Here is a 20,266-nt window from a genome sequence, read left to right on the forward strand (position 1 = left end):
CATAAGAACAGAGTGGTAACTGTGGGTTCCTATCCAGATTTCTACAAGTCTAGTACAGAGAGATTATTGACATTTATATTTTGTCATCATATTTATTACCAGGCAGAAATTGAGCAAAGCTTTGGCCTAGCTGAAAGAGTCTCAGCATGATGAATCTGTGCATTAGTGTTTGGCAACGTGTCTACAGCCAAGGTGTGTGTGTGTCTGTCTGTGTGTGTGTGCCTGTGTGTGTGTGCCTGTGTGTGTGCCTGTGTGTGTGTGTGTGTGTGTGGGGGGCCCTTGGCAATAGTGCGGCTGTTGTCAGTTGGGGAGGCTGAGGTTTCACGACGGCTTCAAAGGATCACTGCAAACAATGGACTCCCCTGTCTTATTAAGTGTTTTAAAACTAAGTCAGATGTGGAAGCTTGACTTACTCTTATTTATTTGACTTGTATAAAAGCCACAGTTGTGTAAAAGAGCACAGAGAAATCAAACAAATCAATTTATCTTTTGATATGAAGACCCCGTCACCTGCTTGCAATTAATCGTGTGGTTTAATTTCTGTTCAAGCCTGTAATTGAAGTCAGCTTGTTTTATGAAACTGAGCTCATGTTCAGCTTGTGGAGGTTTTAGCACTTTCTGTGTGTTACAGCTTTACACATGATTTCATCTCTGAGTTGGGTCACTTCATGAAGCTACGGCCAGTATTCATTAAATTACTCTCAGAATTAAAAGCCACCTAGGTTGAATAAAGTATTGTTTCTCTTTTTTTTATGTGCAATAAAAGGTAAGTTAGTAAACGTGTGCCAAACTGGTTAAAATGACGTCATTACATTCAGTTGTTCTGCCAACATGCCTGTTCTGCTTTTCTTACAAACTGTTATGTCCTGTACAAGATCAGCTTACAAACTGTTGTTATGTCCTGTACAAGATCAGCTCACAAACTGTTGTTATGTCCTGTACAAGATCAGCTTACAAACTGTTGTTATGTCCTGTACAAGATCAGCTTACAAACTGTTGTTATGTCCTGTACAAGATCAGCTCACAAACTGTTGTTATGTCCTGTACAAGATCCGCTTACAAACTGTTGTTATGTCCTGTACAAGATCAGCTTACAAACTGTTGTTATGTCCTGTACAAGATCAGCTCACAAACTGTTGTTATGTCCTGTACAAGATCAGCTTACAAACTGTTGTTATGTCCTGTACAAGATCAGCTTACAAACTGTTGTTATGTCCTGTACAAGATCAGCTTACAAACTGTTGTTATGTCCTGTACAAGATCAGCTTACAAACTGTTGTTATGTCCTGTACAAGATCAGCTTACAAACTGTTGTTATGTCCTGTACAAGATCAGCTCACAAACTGTTGTTATGTCCTGTACAAGATCAGCTCACAAACTGTTGTTATGTCCTGTACAAGATCAGCTTACAAACTGTTGTTATGTCCTGTACAAGATCAGCTTACAAACTGTTGTTATGTCCTGTACAAGGTCAGCTTACAAACTGTTGTTATGTCCTGTACAAGGTCAGCTTACAAACTGTTGTTATGTCCTGTACAAGATCAGCTTACAAACTGTTATGTCCTGTACAAGATCAGCTCACAAACTGTTATGTCCTGTACAAGGTCAGCTCACAAACTGTTATGTCCTGTACAAGGTCAGCTTACAAACTGTTATGTCCTGTACAAGGTCAGCTCACAAACTGTTATGTCCTGTATAAGATCAGCTCACAAACTGTTGTTATGTCCTGTACAAGGTCAGCTTACAAACTGTTATGTCCTGTACAAGATCAGCTTACAAACTGTTGTTATGTCCTGTATAAGATCAGCTCACAAACTGTTGTTATGTCCTGTACAAGATCAGCTTATAAACTGTTGTTATGTCCTGTATAAGATCAGCTTATAAACTGTTGTTATGTCCTGTATAAGATCAGCTTACAAACTGTTGTTATGTCCTGTACAAGATCAGCTTACAAACTGTTGTTATGTCCTGTACAAGATCAGCTTACAAACTGTTGTTATGTCCTGTACAAGATCAGCTTACAAACTGTTGTTATGTCCTGTATAAGATCAGCTTACAAACTGTTGTTATGTCCTGTACAAGATCAGCTTACAAACTGTTGTTATGTCCTGTACAAGATCAGCTTATAAACTGTTGTTATGTCCTGTACAAGATCAGCTTACAAACTGTTGTTATGTCCTGTACAAGATCAGCTTACAAACTGTTGTTATGTCCTGTACAAGATCAGCTTACAAACTGTTGTTATGTCCTGTACAAGATCAGCTTACAAACTGTTGTTATGTCCTGTATAAGATCAGCTTACAAACTGTTGTTATGTCCTGTACAAGATCAGCTTACAAACTGTTGTTATGTCCTGTACAAGATCAGCTTACAAACTGTTATGTCCTGTATAAGATCAGCTTACAAACTGTTATGTCCTGTACAAGATCAGCTTACAAACTGTTTTTGTCCTATACAAGATCAGCTTACAAACTGTTGTTATGTCCTGTACAAGATCAGCTCACAAACTGTTGTTATGTCCTGTACAAGATCAGCTTACAAACTGTTGTTATGTCCTGTACAAGATCAGCTTACAAACTGTTGTTATGTCCTGTACAAGATCAGCTCACAAACTGTTGTTATGTCCTGTATAAGATCAGCTCACAAACTGTTGTTATGTCCTGTATAAGATCAGCTCACAAACTGTTGTTATGTCCTGTACAAGATCAGCTCACAAACTGTTGTTATGTCCTGTACAAGATCAGCTCACAAACTGTTGTTATGTCCTGTACAAGATCAGCTCACAAACTGTTGTTATGTCCTGTACAAGATCAGCTTACAAACTGTTGTTATGTCCTGTACAAGATCAGCTTACAAACTGTTATGTCCTGTACAAGATCAGCTTACAAACTGTTGTTGTGTCCTGTATAAGATCAGCTTACAAACTGTTGTTATGTCCTGTACAAGATCAGCTTACAAACTGTTGTTATGTCCTGTACAAGATCAGCTTACAAACTGTTATGTCCTGTACAAGATCAGCTTACAAACTGTTGTTATGTCCTGTATAAGATCAGCTTACAAACTGTTATGTCCTGTACAAGATCAGCTCACAAACTGTTGTTATGTCCTGTACAAGATCAGCTCACAAACTGTTGTTATGTCCTGTACAAGATCAGCTTACAAACTGTTATGTCCTGTACAAGATCAGCTTACAAACTGTTATGTCCTGTATAAGATCAGCTTACAAACTGTTATGTCCTCTACAAGATCAGCTCACAAACTGTTGTTATGTCCTGTATAAGATCAGCTCACAAACTGTTGTTATGTCCTGTACAAGATCAGCTCACAAACTGTTGTTATGTCCTGTACAAGATCAGCTTACAAACTGTTGTTATGTCCTGTACAAGGTCAGCTTACAAACTGTTGTTATGTCCTGTACAAGATCAGCTTACAAACTGTTGTTATGTCCTGTACAAGATCAGCTTACAAACTGTTGTTATGTCCTGTACAAGATCAGCTTACAAACTGTTTATGTCCTGTACAAGATCAGCTTACAAACTGTTGTTATGTCCTGTACAAGATCAGCTTACAAACTGTTGTTATGTCCTGTACAAGATCAGCTTACAAACTGTTATGTCCTGTACAAGATCAGCTTACAAACTGTTGTTATGTCCTGTACAAGATCAGCTTACAAACTGTTGTTATGTCCTGTATAAGATCAGCTTACAAACTGTTATGTCCTGTACAAGATCAGCTCACAAACTGTTGTTATGTCCTGTACAAGATCAGCTTACAAACTGTTGTTATGTCCTGTACAAGATCAGCTTACAAACTGTTGTTATGTCCTGTATAAGATCAGCTTACAAACTGTGTTATGTCCTGTACAAGATCAGCTTACAAACTGTTGTTATGTCCTGTATAAGATCAGCTTACAAACTGTTGTTATGTCCTGTACAAGATCAGCTCACAAACTGTTGTTATGTCCTGTACAAGATCAGCTTACAAACTGTTGTTATGTCCTGTACAAGATCAGCTTACAAACTGTTGTTATGTCCTGTACAAGATCAGCTTACAAACTGTTGTTATGTCCTGTACAAGATCAGCTTACAAACTGTTGTTATGTCCTGTACAAGATCAGCTTACAAACTGTTGTTATGTCCTGTACAAGATCAGCTCACAGACTGTTATGTCCTGTACAAGATCAGCTCACAAACTGTTATGTCCTGTACAAGATCAGCTTACAAACTGTTGTTATGTCCTGTACAAGATCAGCTTACAAACTGTTGTTATGTCCTGTACAAGATCAGCTCACAAACTGTTGTTATGTCCTGTACAAGATCAGCTTACAAACTGTTGTTATGTCCTGTACAAGATCAGCTTATAAACTGTTGTTATGTCCTGTATAAGATCAGCTTACAAACTGTTATGTCCTGTACAAGATCAGCTTACAAACTGTTGTTGTGTCCTGTATAAGATCAGCTTACAAACTGTTATGTCCTGTACAAGATCAGCTTACAAACTGTTATGTCCTGTATAAGATCAGCTTACAAACTGTTATGTCCTGTACAAGATCAGCTTACAAACTGTTATGTCCTGTACAAGATCAGCTTACAAACTGTTGTTATGTCCTGTACAAGATCCGCTTACAAACTGTTGTTATGTCCTGTACAAGATCCGCTCACAAACTGTTGTTATGTCCTGTACAAGATCCGCTTACAAACTGTTGTTATGTCTTATACAAGGTCAGCTTACAAACTGTTGTTATGTCCTGTACAAGATCAGCTTACAAACTGTTGTTATGTCCTGTACAAGGTCAGCTTACAAACTGTTGTTATGTCCTGTACAAGATCCGCTTACAAACTGTTGTTATGTCTTATACAAGGTCAGCTTACAAACTGTTGTTATGTCCTGTACAAGATCAGCTTACAAACTGTTGTTATGTCTTATACAAGGTCAGCTTACAAACTGTTGTTATGTCCTGTACAAGATCCGCTTACAAACTGTTGTTATGTCTTATACAAGGTCAGCTTACAAACTTGTCAAACATGGTTTAGTGCACTACTTTTTTCTCACCTACTTTTCTTACTAAGTTATCACATCCTTCCGCTGCCATGTTCCTTGTCTAATTTCCTTATGTTGTCTGGCTGGTTGCCTTACCTGTTGCCTGGCTGGTTGCCTTACCTGTTGTCTGGCTGGTTGCCTTACCTGTTGTCTGGCTGGTTGCCTTACCTGTTGTCTGGCTGGTTGCCTTACTTGTTGTCTGGCTGGTTGCCTTACCTGTTCTCTGGCTGGTTGCCTTACTTGTTGTCTGGCTGGTTGCCTTACCTGTTGTCTGGCTGGTTGCCTTACCTGTTGCCTGGCTGGTTGCCTTACCTGTTGCCTGGCTGGTTGCCTTACCTGTTGCCTGGCTGGTTGCCTTACCTGTTGTCTGTCTGGTTGCCTTACCTGTTGCCTGGCTGGTTGCCTTACCTGTTGCCTGGCTGGTTGCCTCACCTGCTGTCTGGCTGGTTGCCTCACCTGTTGTCTGGTAGGTTTCCTTACCTGTTGCATGTCTTTTCTGTGTTCTGTAGGGCTGATGAGTGGGTGCTGAAGGGGATCTCTGGCTACATCTATGGTCTGTACCTGAAGAAGACCTTTGGAGTGAACCAGTACCGCCACTGGATCAAAGAGGTATGGAGTGAACCAGTACCGCCACTGGATTAAAGAGGTAGGGAGAGAACCAGTACCTCCACTGGATTAAAGAGGTAGGGAGAGAACCAGTACCTCCACTGGATTAAAGAGGTAGGGAGAGAACCAGTACCTCCACTGGATTAAAGAGGTAGGGAGAGAACCAGTACCTCCACTGGATGAAAGAGGTAGGGAGAGAACCAGTACCTCCACTGGATTAAAGAGGTAGGGAGAGAACCAGTACCTCCACTGGATTAAAGATGTAGGGAGAGAACCAGTACCTCCACTGGATTAAAGAGGTAGGGAGAGAACCAGTACCTCCACTGGATTAAAGAGGTAGGGAGAGAACCAGTACCTCCACTGGATTAAAGAGGTAGGGAGAGAACCAGTACCTCCACTGGATTAAAGAGGTAGGGAGAGAACCAGTACCTCCACTGGATTAAAGAGGTAGGGAGAGAACCAGTACCTCCACTGGATTAAAGAGGTAGGGAGAGAACCAGTACCTCCACTGGATTAAAGATGTAGGGAGAGAACCAGTACCTCCACTGGATTAAAGATGTAGGGAGAGAACCACTACCGCCACTGGATTAAAGAGGTAGGGAGAGAACCAGTACCGCCTCTGGATTAAAGAGGTAGGGAGAGAACCAGTACCTCCACTGGATTAAAGATGTAGGGAGTGGAGCAGTACCTCCACTGAGTACCTCCACTGGATTAAAGATGTAGGGAGAGAACCAGTACCTCCACTGGATTAAAGATGTAGGGAGAGAACCAGTACCTCCACTGGATTAAAGATGTAGGGAGAGAACCAGTACCGCCACTGGATTAAAGAGGTAGGGAGAGAACCAGTACCTCCACTGGATTAAAGATGTAGGGAGTGGAGCAGTACCTCCACTGGATTAAAGATGTAGGGAGAGAACCAGTACCTCCACTGGATTAAAGATGTAGGGAGTGGAGCAGTACCTCCACTGGATTAAAGATGTAGGGAGAGAACCAGTACCGCCTCTGGATTAAAGATGTAGGGAGAGAACCAGTACCTCCACTGGATTAAAGATGTAGGGAGAGAACCAGTACCGCCTCTGGATTAAAGATGTAGGGAGAGAACCAGTACCTCCACTGGATTAAAGATGTAGGGAGTGGAGCAGTACCTCCACTGAGTACCTCCACTGGATTAAAGATGTAGGGAGTGGAGCAGTACCTCCACTGGATTAAAGATGTAGGGAGAGAACCAGTACCTCCACTGGATTAAAGATGTAGGGAGTGGAGCAGTACCGCCTCTGGATTAAAGATGTAGGGAGAGAACCAGTACCTCCACTGGATTAAAGAGGTAGGGAGAGAACCAGTACCGCCACTGGATTAAAGAGGTAGGGAGAGAACCAGTACCGCCACTGGATTAAAGAGGTAGGGAGAGAACCAGTACCTCCACTGGATTAAAGAGGTAGGGAGAGAACCAGTACCTCCACTGGATTAAAGATGTAGGGAGAGAACCAGTACCTCCACTGGATTAAAGAGGTAGGGAGAGAACCAGTACGCCCCTGGATTAAAGATGTAGGGAGAGAACCAGTACCTCCACTGGATTAAAGATGTAGGGAGAGAACCAGTACCGCCACTGGATTAAAGATGTAGGGGAGAGAACCAGTACCTCCACTGGATTAAAGATGTAGGGAGAGAAGCAGTACCGCCTCTGGATTAAAGAGGTAGGGAGAGAACCAGTACTGCCACTGGATTAAAGATGTAGGGAGAGAACCAGTACCTCCACTGGATTAAAGATGTAGGGAGAGAACCAGTACCTCCACTGGATTAATGATGTAGGGAGAGAACCAGTACCTCCACTGGATTAAAGATGTAGGGAGAGGAGCAGTACCGCCTCTGGATTAAAGATGTAGGGAGAGAACCAGTACCGCCTCTGGATTAAAGATGTAGGGAGAGAACCAGTACCTCCACTGGATTAAAGAGGTAGGGAGAGAACCAGTACCGCCACTGGATTAAAGATGTAGGGAGAGAACCAGTACCTCCACTGGATTAAAGATGTAGGGAGAGAACCAGTACCTCCACTGGATTAAAGATGTAGGGAGAGAACCAGTACCTCCACTGGATTAAAGAGCTAGGACTAGTACCGCCACTGGTTTTAAGAGGTAGGGAGTGAACCAGTACCGCCACTGGATTAAAGATGTAGGGAGAGAACCAGTACCTCCACTGGATTAAAGATGTAGGGCGTGGAGCAGTACCGCCTCTGGATTAAAGATGTAGGGAGAGAACCAGTACCTCCACTGGATTAAAGATGTAGGGAGAGAACCAGTACCTCCACTGGATTAAAGAGCTAGGACTAGTACCGCCACTGGATTAAAGAGGTAGGGAGTGAACCAGTACCGCCACTGGATTAAAGATGTAGGGAGAGAACCAGTACCTCCACTGGATTAAAGATGTAGGGAGTGGAGCAGTACCGCCTCTGGATTAAAGAGGTAGGGAGAGAACCAGTACCGCCACTGGATTAAAGAGGTAGGGAGTGAACCAGTACCGCCACTGGATTAAAGATGTAGGGAGAGAACCAGTACCTCCACTGGATTAAAGATGTAGGGAGAGAACCAGTACCTCCACTGGATTAAAGAGGTAGGGAGAGAACCACTACCGCCACTGGATTAAAGATGTAGGGAGAGATCCAGTACCTCCACTGGATTAAAGATGTAGGGAGAGAACCAGTACCTCCACTGGATTAAAGAGGTAGGGAGTGAACCAGTACCTCCACTGGATTAAAGATGTAGGGAGAGATCCAGTACCTCCACTGGATTAAAGATGTAGGGAGAGAACCAGTACCTCCACTGGATTAAAGAGGTAGGGAGTGAACCAGTACCTCCACTGGATTAAAGATGTAGGGAGAGATCCAGTACCTCCACTGGATTAAAGATGTAGGGAGAGAACCAGTACCTCCACTGGATTAAAGAGCTAGGACTAGGACCGCCACTGGATTAAAGAGGTAGGGAGAGAACCAGTACCGCCACTGGATTAAAGATGTAGGGAGAGAACCAGTACCTCCACTGGATTAAAGATGTAGGGAGTGGAGCAGTACCGCCTCTGGATTAAAGATGTAGGGAGAGAACCAGTACCTCCACTGGATTAAAGATGTAGGGAGAGAACCAGTACCTCCACTGGATTAAAGATGTAGGGAGAGAACCAGTACCTCCACTGGATTAAAGATGTAGGGAGTGGAGCAGTACCTCCACTGGATTAAAGAGCTAGGACTAGTTCCGCCACTGGATTAAAGAGGTAGGGAGAGAACCAGTACCTCCACTGGATTAAAGAGGTAGGGAGAGAACCAGTACCTCCACTGGATTAAAGAGCTAGGACTAGTACCGCCACTGGATTAAAGAGGTAGGGAGTGAACCAGTACCGCCACTGGATTAAAGATGTAGGGAGAGAACCAGTACCTCCACTGGATTAAAGATGTAGGGAGAGAACCAGTACCGCCTCTGGATTAAAGATGTAGGGAGAGAACCAGTACCTCCACTGGATTAAAGAGCTAGGACTAGTACCGCCACTGGATTAAAGAGGTAGGGAGAGAACCAGTACCGCCACTGGATTAAAGAGGTAGGGAGAGAACCAGTACCGCCACTGGATTAAAGAGGTAGGGAGAGAACCAGTACCTCCACTGGATTAAAAATGTAGGGAGTGGAGCAGTACCGCCTCTGGATTAAAGATAATATATACATTGCGAGATGCAGGTTACCAAAACATATGAGCATGCTTCTGCCTGCCCCTCCTCTCTCTCCCTCGCGTTGGCCTGCCTGCTCCTTCTCCTTGCTAATGATGCAAGTGTGTGTTCAGTCTTCGGTCTGTTTCGTGTAGAATATCCTAGCCACCGACGTCGCCAGGATACAGAGGTGTCTTCGGGCCAGTCTTGCGAGCACAGGGTAGCCTACTCTTTGTTTTTGCCTCATGAAATTACATTAGGCTACCGGTAGCCTTTATCGAGGACCCTTTTCAGATATAATGGAATGTGGCCCCTTGAAAGCGCCTCGGTTACGCCATGATTGTTTGTTTGTCTGTTAGGGTAGGCTACACTACGGATTTTTAAATGCTGACACGAAACCTCTGGAGATTTGAACGTCCATTTTACTGGTCTGTAAAGGAATGATGCTTCTGAAGTGGGACTAACGTCCATCACTAGGCGACCAGAACTGTGAATCAAAATATCTCCTAAAAAAGTAGTCTAAAGTTAGTTAATTCCGCAACTTACCAAGACATTTAATATAAATAAAACGTATCTAGCTACCCTACCATAAACAACGCATCTAGCTACCCTACCATAAACAACGCATCTAGCTACCCTACCATAAACAACGCATCTAGCTACCCTACCATAAACAACGCATCTAGCTACCCTACCATAAACAATGCATCTAGCTACCCTACCATAAACAACGCATTTAGCTACCCTACCATAAACAACGTATTTAGCTACCCTACCATAAACAATGTGTCTAGCTACCCTACCATAAACAACGCATCTAGCTACCCTACCATAAACAATGCGTCTAGCTACCCTACCATAAACAATGCGTCTAGCTACCCTACCATAAACAATGCGTCTAGCTACCCTACCATAAACAATGCGTCTAGCTACCCTACCATAAACAATGCGTCTAGCTACCCTACCATAAACAATGCGTCTAGCTACCCTACCATAAACAATGTGTCTAGCTACCCTACCATAAACAATGCGTCTAGCTACCCTACCATAAACAATGCGTCTAGCTACCCTACCATAAACAATGTGTCTAGCTACCCTACCATAAACAATGCGTCTAGCTACCCTACCATAAACAATGCGTCTAGCTACCCTACCATAAAAACAACACATCAGCACATCAATCAGCAAACGTTTATTGTTGTCAGGGAAACAATACAGAACATTTAATTCCGGAGCAGAATTCAACTTTTTTTTTTTTATGATCTGAAAAGTTATGGTGGTCCCACTCTGCCAAATAAACACATTACTATATGAAGTGTGGTTTTTCTCTCAGGAACTGGACAAGATGGTGGAGTATGAGCTGAAGATGGGCGGAGTTCTGTTACACCCGACCTTCGGTGGAGGCAAAGACAAGGACAAGTGAGAGCAGCTCCCTGTTGGTTCAAAGATCATTTAACATGGATGATGTATTGCATGATAACCTCCTCCTTTCAGTGTCAACACTCTTTGTTATGTGTCTCCAATGAGGATGAATGTGTTTTCTGTTATACCAGTCTAAACCACCTAAGTAGCAAGTGAATGACAGGATGGACATTCCTGTTGCTGCTGTCTACAAACATACATCTCACACAGAGATGTTGTGTTCTAGTTTTAATTAAAAACGTACATACAGTGGGGAGAACAAGTATTTGATACACTGCCGATTTTGCAGGTTTTCCTACTTACAAAGCGTGTAGAGGTCTGTCATTTTTTTATCATAGGTACACTTCAACTGTGAGAGAAGGAATCTAAAACAAAAATCCAGAAAAACACATTGTATGATTTTTAAGTAATTCATTTGCATTTTATTGCATGACATAAGTATTTGATACATCAGAAAAGCAAAACTTAATATTTGGTAAAGAAACCTTTGTTTGCAATTACAGAGATCATACGTTTCCTGTAGGTCTTGACCAGGTTTGCACACACTGCAGCAGGGATTTTGGCCCACTCCTCCATACAGACCTTCTCCAGATCCTTCAGGTTTCGGGGGCTGTCGCTGGGCAACACGGACTTTCAGTTCCCTCCAAAGATTTTCTATTGGGTTCAGGTCTGGAGACTGGCTAGGCCACTCCAGGACCTTGAGATGCTTCTACGGAGCCATTCCTTAGTTGCCCTGGCTGTGTGTTTCGGTCGTTGTCATGCTGGAAGACCCAGCCACGATCCATCTTCAATGCTCTTACTGAGGGAAGGAGGTTGTTGGCCAAGATCTCGCGATACATGGCCCCATCCATCCTCCCCTCAATACGGTGCAGTCGTCCTGTCCCCTTTGCAGAAAAGCATCCCCAAAGAATGATGTTTCCACCTCCATGCTTCACGGTTGGGATGGTGTTCTTGGGGTTGTACTCATCCTTCTTCTCCCTCCAAACACGGCGAGTGGAGTTTAGACCAAAAAGCTCTATTTTTGTCTCATCAGACCACATGACCTTCTCCCATTCCTCCTCTGGATCATCCAGATGGTCATTGGCACACTTCAGACGGGCCTGGACATGCGCTGGCTTGAGCAGGGGGACCTTGCGTGCGCTGCAGGATTTTAATCCATGACGGCATAGTGTGTTACTAATGGTTTTCTTTGAGACTGTGGTCCCAGCTCTCTTCAGGTCATTGACCAGGTCCTGCCGTATAGTTCTGGGCTGATCCCTCACCTTCCTCATGATCATTGATGCCCCACGAGGTGAGATCTTGCATGGAGCCCCAGACCGAGGTTGATTGACCGTCATCTTGAACTTCTTCCATTTTCTAATAATTGCGCCAACAGTTGTTGCCTTCTCACCAAGCTGCTTGCCTATTGTCCTGTAGCCCATCCCAGCCTTATCCCTGATGTCCTTACACAGCTCTCTGGTCTTGGCCATTGTGGAGAGGTTGGAGTCTGTTTGATTGAGTGTGTGGACAGGTGTCTTTTATACAGGTAACGAGTTCAAACAGGTGCAGTTAATACAGGTAATGAGTGGAGAACAGGAGGGCTTCTTAAAGAAAAACTAACAGGTCTGTGAGAGCCGGAATTCTTACTGGTTGGTAGGTGATCAAATACTTATGTCATGCAATAAAATGCAAATTAATTACTTAAAAATCATACAATGTGATTTTCTGGATTTTTGTTTTAGATTCCGCCTCTCACAGTTGAACTGTACCTATGATAAAAATTACAAACCTCTACACGCTTTCTAAGTAGGAAAACCTGCAAAATTGGCAGTGTATCAAATACTTGTTCTCCCCACTGTATGCCGATGTGAAGGTTTCCAACTCCTAACACTGCTGCAGAGAAGAAGCGTGTGAAGAGTGGGTTTGTTCATTCTAGCCCAATAAACCGCTGGCACCACCTCAAGTGTTTGTCATAAATCAGACCTCTCTCTCCTCTCCTGGAGTGGGCTTGGAGAGCTATCCACACATTATGCATGTCTGTGTGCTGCCTGTCAACGACTTGGCTAATAACTCCACGTTGTAGTTTATCTTAAAGATGCTAGTGTTTGCAAGTTGAGGAGAAGGATGGAAGATGGAGTGAGTTGTTGTTGTTGTTGAGAAGTTGTTTTGTTTTTTCTCTGATTTTACTCTTCCTCTCTCCCTCTCTCTCTTTCTCCCCCCTCTCATCTCTCTTTCTCCCCCCTCTCATCTCTCTCTCCTCATCCCTCTCTCTCCTCATCCCTCACTCTCTCCCCACTCTCTCTCTTTCTCCTCATCCCTCACACTCTCTCTCTCTCTCTCCTCATCCCTCACTCTCTCCCCACTCCCTCTCATCGCCCTCTCTCCTCTCCTCATCGCCCTCTCTCTCTCTCTCTCTCTCTCAGCCCTACCCCTCACCTCCACTTCTCCATCAAGCACCCTCACACCCTGTCCTGGAAGTACTATAAGATGTTCCAGTGTAAAGCCCACCTGGTCATGAGGCTCATCGAGAACAGGATCAGCATGGAGTTCATGCTGCAGGTGAGCAATTAATAACCCATTAATAATCCATCAATCAGCATCATCAATCACCTAGTATGCAGGCTGGTTCCTGTAAACATCTGGCCACACTTGAAGTCTATTTGTTTAAACACTAATACCTACAGGGATTCAACACTTGAGTTTATTATTACTGCACTACATTGTAGAGTCTGGGGCATTCCAGTTCAATTCCTAGCAGTTTCATGAAATTTCTCTAGAGCAGGGTTTCCCAAACTCGGTCCTCGGGACCCCAAGGGGTGCACGTTTTGGTTTTTGCCCTAACACTACACAGCTGATTTCAAATAATCAACTAATTATCAAGCTTTGATAATATGAATCAGCTGTGTAGTGTTAAGGCAAAAACCAAAACGTGTACCCCCTGGGGTCCCGAGGACCGAGTTTGGGGAAACGCTGCTCTAGAGGAATACATTTCGAATCCTCAATGCATTGGACCACAGATCCGAGCACCACATTGACTCTGTTCCCCTGTTAAGCTCCTGAGTCTGGCCAGTTCAGCCAGATACATGAACTCCATTGTTCTGTTTCCTATGTGCTAGGTGTTCAACAAGTTACTAAGCCTGGCCAGTACGGCCTCCTCCCAGAAGTACCAGTCACACATGTGGAGCCAGATGCTGGTATCCACCCACAGCTTCCTCAAGTCCATCTCCAACGTGTCGGGGAAGGACATAGGGCCCCTCATCAAGCAGTGGGTGTATCCTTTAACCTGGAGGTACTGGTTGTAACATGACTATAACACTGTAATAGCAGGTTAATAGTTAGGGCATAGGGCCCCTCATCAAGCAGTGGGTGTGTCCGTTCAGCTCCCTCAGCCTGCTTAGCAGAACACTGGAGAGACTGGCCTGGTTAGAACACTGGAGAGACTGGCCTGGTTAGAACACTGGAGAGACTGGCCTGGTTAGAACACTGGAGAGACTGGCCTGGTTAGAACACTGGAGAGACCGGCCTGGTTAGAACACTGGAGAGACCGGCCTGGTTAGAACACTGGAGAGACTGGCCTGGTTAGAACACTGGCGAGACTGGCCTGGTTAGAACACTGGAGAGACCGGCCTGGTTAGAACACTGGAGAGACCGGCCTGGTTAGAACACTGGAGAGACTGGCCTGGTTAGAACACTGGAGAGACTGGCCTGGTTAGAACACTGGAGAGACTGGCCTGGTTAGAACACTGGAGAGACTGGCCTGGTTAGAACACTGGAGAGACTGGCCTGGTTAGAACACTGGAGAGACTGGCCTGGTTAGAACACTGGAGAGACTGGCCTGGTTAGAACACTAATAACTGATTGATGACTGCCCTGGTTATAAAGCCTGCTTAAGCAGTGTAATATGTACGTTTGGAATTTTCAGATGATAACTGATTTTGTATTTTAATATAAGTTCACTGTAATGTCCAGAGTTGGCAACTGAAATGGACATGTATTGTACATATTATCAGTCAGCTGAAAGGACACACCCACTGCTTGTCTATTTATAGTCTGTATGTAATATCAAGACTTTGGATGATTTAATATCCACTATACAACTAGAATTATAAACTGGGTGGTTCGAGCCCTGAATGCTGATTGGCTGACAGCCGTGGTACATCAGACCATATACCAACGGGAATGACGAAACACTTATTTTTACTGCACTAATTACGTTGGTAAACAGTTTATAATAGCAATAAGGCACCTCGGGGGTTTGTGATATATGTCCAATATACCACGGCTCCGCGTTGCGTCGTGCATAAGAACAGCCCTTAGCCGTGGTATATTGGACATATACCACACCCCCTCGGGCCTTATTGCTTAAATATACCATATCACCAGCATTTTCCAAAACGATTCCTGTGGTTAGTACACTGCAATAATTGAATGATTTATGCGTACTGCTCTAGTTATTGCATTGTAACACCATTGTGCCCCTGATTGTGATCAGTACTGTAATTGTTTCAGTTGAGATATTAGCCTTAATTCAAACCCGCAGAGACCAGAGTGCAGTGGTGAAGTTCTTTGGTAGTTTTGCCTTCAACAGGAAACGGAACGTTCTAGAACTGGAGATCCGACAGGACTACACCTCCTCTGGAACACAGAAATACGTGGTAGGTCCTCTTTTGAGCTGAGTTGGTCTAATTTTACTGGTGTGCAGGATGCGCGCAGTTAGCACTTTTGGGACTATTCCATTGGTTCCATTGTACCAGCAAAAGCTACATCAAGCTACCGCAAGTATTTGACATTTTGTGTTTGACCCAAGTCTGAGGTTGAGTAGGAAGGTGAATCACTGTCTTTGTTCCGTAGGGCCCCATCAAGGTGACAGTCCAGGAGCTGGATGGCTCCTTCAACCACACTCTGCAGATAGAGGAGAACAGCCTGAAGCACGACATTCCCTGCCACTCAAAGAGCAGACGGTAAACTCAAGCTTGCATCTGTTTTTGTTTGCTATACAAACGCATTTCAATAAGCCTACTGCAATGCCGTCTTAGCTGTAGTTTGGAGGAGCGAGTTTTTGTCCCGCAGTTTATCTCCACCTCCTTAGTTACTAATTTCTTCCTTCTCCAGAAACAAGAAGAAGAAAATACCTTTGATGAACGGGGAGGAGGTTGACATGGACCTGTCTGCTATGGAGTAAGACTTTCCACTGCTTTATACTGCTCCCACTCTCTCTCTCTCTCACTCACCTGTCTGCCATGAAGTCAGACTTTCCATTGCTTTATACTGCTCCCACTCTCTCACTCACTCACTCACCTGTCTGCCATGAAGTCAGACTTTCCACTGCTTTATACTGCTCCCACTCTCTCTCTCTCACTCACCTGTCTGTTATGGAGTCAGACTTTCCATTGCTCCAACTCACTCATCTCCTCAGAACTCTGAGGCCTCAGTGCTGCCCAGCCCAGGGTGTCTCTGTCTCCTGGCCCCGCCCCTCTCTGTCTCCTGGCCCCGCCCCTCTCGGTCTCCTGGCCCCGCCCCTCTCTTCAGTCTACTCTAAAGTGATCCCTCTGATCTGGTTTGATGTCTGACTGTCTGCTCCCTGACTGTCTGCTCCCTGACTGTCTGCTCCCTGACTGTCTGCTCCCTGACTGTCTGCTCCCTGGCTGTCTGCTCCCTGACTGTCTGCTCCCTGACTGTCTGCTCCCTGACTGTCTGCTCCCTGGCTGTCTGCTCCCTGGCTGTCTGCTCCCTGACTGTCTGCTCCCTGACTGTCTGCTCCCTGACTGTCTGCTCCCTGACTGTCTGCTCCCTGGCTGTCTGCTCACTGGCTGTCTGCCCACTGACTGTCCGCTCACTGACTGTCTGCTCACTGACTGTCTGCTCCCTGACTGTCTGCTCACTGGCTGTCTGCTCCCTGGCTGTCTGCTCACTGGCTGTCTGCTCACTGGCTGTCTGCTCACTGGCTGTCTGCTCACTGGCTGTCTGCTCCCTGACTGTCTGCTCACTGACTGTCTGCTCACTGACTGTCTGCTCACTGACTGTCTGCTCCCTGACTGTCTGCTCACTGACTGTCTGCTCACTGACTGTCTGCTCACTGACTGTCTGCCCACTGACTGTCTGCTCACTGACTGTCTGCTCACTGACTGTCTGCTCACTGGCTGTCTGCTCACTGGCTGTCTGCTCACTGGCTGTCTGCTCACTGGCTGTCTGCTCACTGGCTGTCTGCTCACTGGCTGTCTGCTCACTGACTGTCTGCTCACTGGCTGTCTGCTCACTGGCTGTCTGCTCACTGGCTGTCTGCTCACTGGCTGTCTGCTCACTGGCTGTCTGCTCCAGCTTTTTTTCTCAGTTGCCAATGAAGTAGAGGCAGGAACAGGGACAGCAGCACTGATACTACCGAGTTAGGGAGAACAGCACTGATAATACAGAGTTAGGGAGAACAGCACTGATACTACAGAGTTAGGGAGAACAGCACTGATACTACAGAGTTAGGGAGAACAGCACTGATACTACAGAGTTAGGGAGAACAGCACTGATACTACAGAGTTAGGGAGAACAACACTGATACTACAGAGTTAGGGAGAACAGCACTGATACTACAGAGTTAGGGAGAACAGCACTGATACTACAGAGTTAGGGAGAACAACACTGATACTACAGAGTTAGGGAGAGCAGCACTGATACTACAGAGTTAGGGAGAACAACACTGATACTACAGAGTTAGGGACAGCAGCACTGATACTACAGAGTTAGGGAGAACAACACTGATACTACAGAGTTAGGGAGAACAACACTGATACTACAGAGTTAGGGAGAACAACACTGATACTACAGAGTTAGGGACAGCAGCACTGATACTACAGAGTTAGGGAGAACAACACTGATACTACAGAGTTAGGGAGAACAGCACTGATACTACAGAGTTAGGGAGAACAGCACTGATACTACAGAGTTAGGGAGAACAGCACTGATACTACAGAGTTAGGGAGAGCAGCACTGATACTACAGAGTTAGGGAGAACAGCACTGATACTACAGAGTTAGGGACAGCAGCACTGATACTACAGAGTTAGGGAGAACAACACTGATACTACAGAGTTAGGGAGAACAACACTGATACTACAGAGTTAGGCAGTTACCGAGCAGTGAGAAACTACAGAGTTAGGGAGTTACCGAGCAGTGAGAAACTACAGAGTTAGGGAGTTACCGAGCAGTGAGAAACTACAGAGTTAGGCAGTTACCGAGCAGTGAGAAACTACAGAGTTAGGCAGTTACCGAGCAGTGAGAAACTAACCAACAACCCAGCAGGCAGTTACAACTGTCTACAACCCTCGTGCCAAGTCTTTGGCAACTTTAACATCGCTCCAGCCAGACAGGCCTCCTACGTCCCCGCTGGTGTGGTGTCGTCTGCCTGCCTCTCTCTCCACTGTTTAAACTGCAGCGGGTGTTGGCTTCAGCCAATCACTTCTGTTTGGTTTAGATTTGGCCCATCCTACCCTCAGAGGGAACATCAGGTTGTGACATCATTTCAGACCTATATCACAGCCTCAGAGGGAACAAAGGATCTAGCCATTAAAATATAATAATCAACATACTTCAGTGTTAAAAGTTTCAGTCAAATCAGTTCAATTCAGACAAGCCACTCTCCTTAACACTAAAGTATTACGTTCGTTCCATTCCACAAAGAAACTATAACTAACTAACTCTGTTTCTCACGCAGTGCGGATTCTCCCTTGCTGTGGATCCGGATCGATCCGGACATGTCCATCCTGCGTAAGGTGGAGTTTGAGCAGGCAGACTTCATGTGGCAGTACCAGCTCCGGTACGGGCCGCTTCACATTTTACTTTTATGAATTGGCCTTTGCATGGATTTGTTTCTTCATGTATTCTTGCACACAAGTTAAAAAAGACAATCCTTATTTCCAAACATGAAAAAGATGACAACAGCTCACACCACAGAGCCATGACAACAGCTCACACCACAGAGCCATGACAACAGATCACACCACAGAGCCATGACAACAGATCACACCACAGAGCCATGACAACAGATCACACCACAGAGCCATGACAACAGATCACACCACAGAGCCATGACAACAGCACACCACAGAGCCATGACAACAGATCACACCACAGAGCCATGACAACAGATCACACCACAGAGCCATGACCGCAGATCACACCACAGAGCCATGACAACAGATCACACCACAGAGCCATGACAACAGATCACACCACAGAGCCATGACAACAGATCACACCACAGAGCCATGACAACAGATCACACCACAGAGCCATGACAGCAGATCACACCACAGAGCCATGACAACAGATCACACCACAGAGCCATGACAACAGATCACACCACAGAGCCATGACAACAGATCACACCACAGAGCCATGACAGCAGATCACACCACAGAGCCATGACCGCAGATCACACCACACAGCCATGACCGCAGATCACACCACAGAGCCATGACAACCGATCACACCACAGAGCCATGACAACAGATCACACCACAGAGCCATGACAACACAAGCTATAGATCTGACATGTCAACATGAAGCTCAAAGCAAACTAGAAAAGGTACATTTTCCTGAAGAAGATGTGTGTGCTTGCTTGTCTTGGAAGTATTTTTCATGGTTCATAACGATCTTCCTCAGGTATGAGCGTGACGTAGTGGCCCAGGAGGAGTCTATTTTAGCCCTGGAGAAGTTCCCCACCCCAGCCTCCCGTCTGGCCCTCACTGACATCCTAGAACAGGACCAGTGCTTCTACAAGGTCCGCCAGGGGGCCTGCTTCTGCCTCGCCAAGGTAGGAAGTACACTTATGCCACCCACCCATCCAACTTTAGCCCCCCATTGATTCATTACCCATGGTAGGATGTTAGTGTGATGATGGAGAGTTGAGCACACCAGTCCTTTATTCTAAGCCAAGGGGACTGCTGTGCCATTAGGCCATCCACCTTCCTAGTCTTCATTCTTCTTTAAAACCCAATTCAACAACCCCTGTAGAACATTATCCTGTCAAATATTTTTTGTTGTTGCTTTATCTGTCAACCCCCCCCCCCAATATCCGATTTCATTTCCTACATTTATAATATTTTCACCTGAATCAATATTTTCGTAAAATAAAAAATTTATTTATAGATTGCTAACTCCATGATGAGCACGTGGACGGGTCCTCCAGCCATGAAGTCTCTGTTCACCAGGATGTTCTGCTGTAAGAGTTGTCCCAACATCGTCAAGACCAACAACTTCATCAGCTTCCAGAGCTACTTCCTACAGAAGGTACTTAACCATGGCGCATCACCTCAACGCAGAGCAGTAGACTAAGGCTCGTCGGTTAAATATCTACCGTCGTGGTGTGCATGTTCACAAGCTGTGGAGTGTTTCAGTTCAACCTTTTTAGGAGACAACGGTGGCGAAAATATGAATTAGTTTCCATGGAAATTGCAAGAAATATGTAAACGTTGATGAAGCTGATTTTACTGTAGTACAGTATTTTGACCTCTGTAATGACCTCTGTAATGACCTCTGTGATGAC

General features: G+C 45.0%; 1 protein-coding gene across 1 annotated transcript in view; it reads left to right on the forward strand.

Moving 5' to 3' along the window:
- Window positions 1-20,266, forward strand: part of LOC121542747 (transcription initiation factor TFIID subunit 2) — a 41,278-nt gene that overhangs the window by 12,864 nt on the left and 8,148 nt on the right. The window contains exons 9-18 of the mRNA XM_045218416.1: window positions 5,550-5,649; window positions 10,665-10,750; window positions 13,156-13,291; window positions 13,849-14,003; window positions 15,273-15,387; window positions 15,584-15,693; window positions 15,845-15,910; window positions 18,434-18,535; window positions 19,384-19,534; window positions 19,870-20,010. Of these exons, the coding sequence (XP_045074351.1) occupies window positions 5,550-5,649; window positions 10,665-10,750; window positions 13,156-13,291; window positions 13,849-14,003; window positions 15,273-15,387; window positions 15,584-15,693; window positions 15,845-15,910; window positions 18,434-18,535; window positions 19,384-19,534; window positions 19,870-20,010 (1,162 nt within the window). The remainder of the gene's footprint in view (window positions 1-5,549; window positions 5,650-10,664; window positions 10,751-13,155; window positions 13,292-13,848; window positions 14,004-15,272; window positions 15,388-15,583; window positions 15,694-15,844; window positions 15,911-18,433; window positions 18,536-19,383; window positions 19,535-19,869; window positions 20,011-20,266) is intronic.

The sequence above is a fragment of the Coregonus clupeaformis genome, unplaced genomic scaffold (assembly GCF_020615455.1).
Source record: "Coregonus clupeaformis isolate EN_2021a unplaced genomic scaffold, ASM2061545v1 scaf1557, whole genome shotgun sequence".
Lineage (NCBI taxonomy): Eukaryota > Metazoa > Chordata > Actinopteri > Salmoniformes > Salmonidae > Coregonus > Coregonus clupeaformis.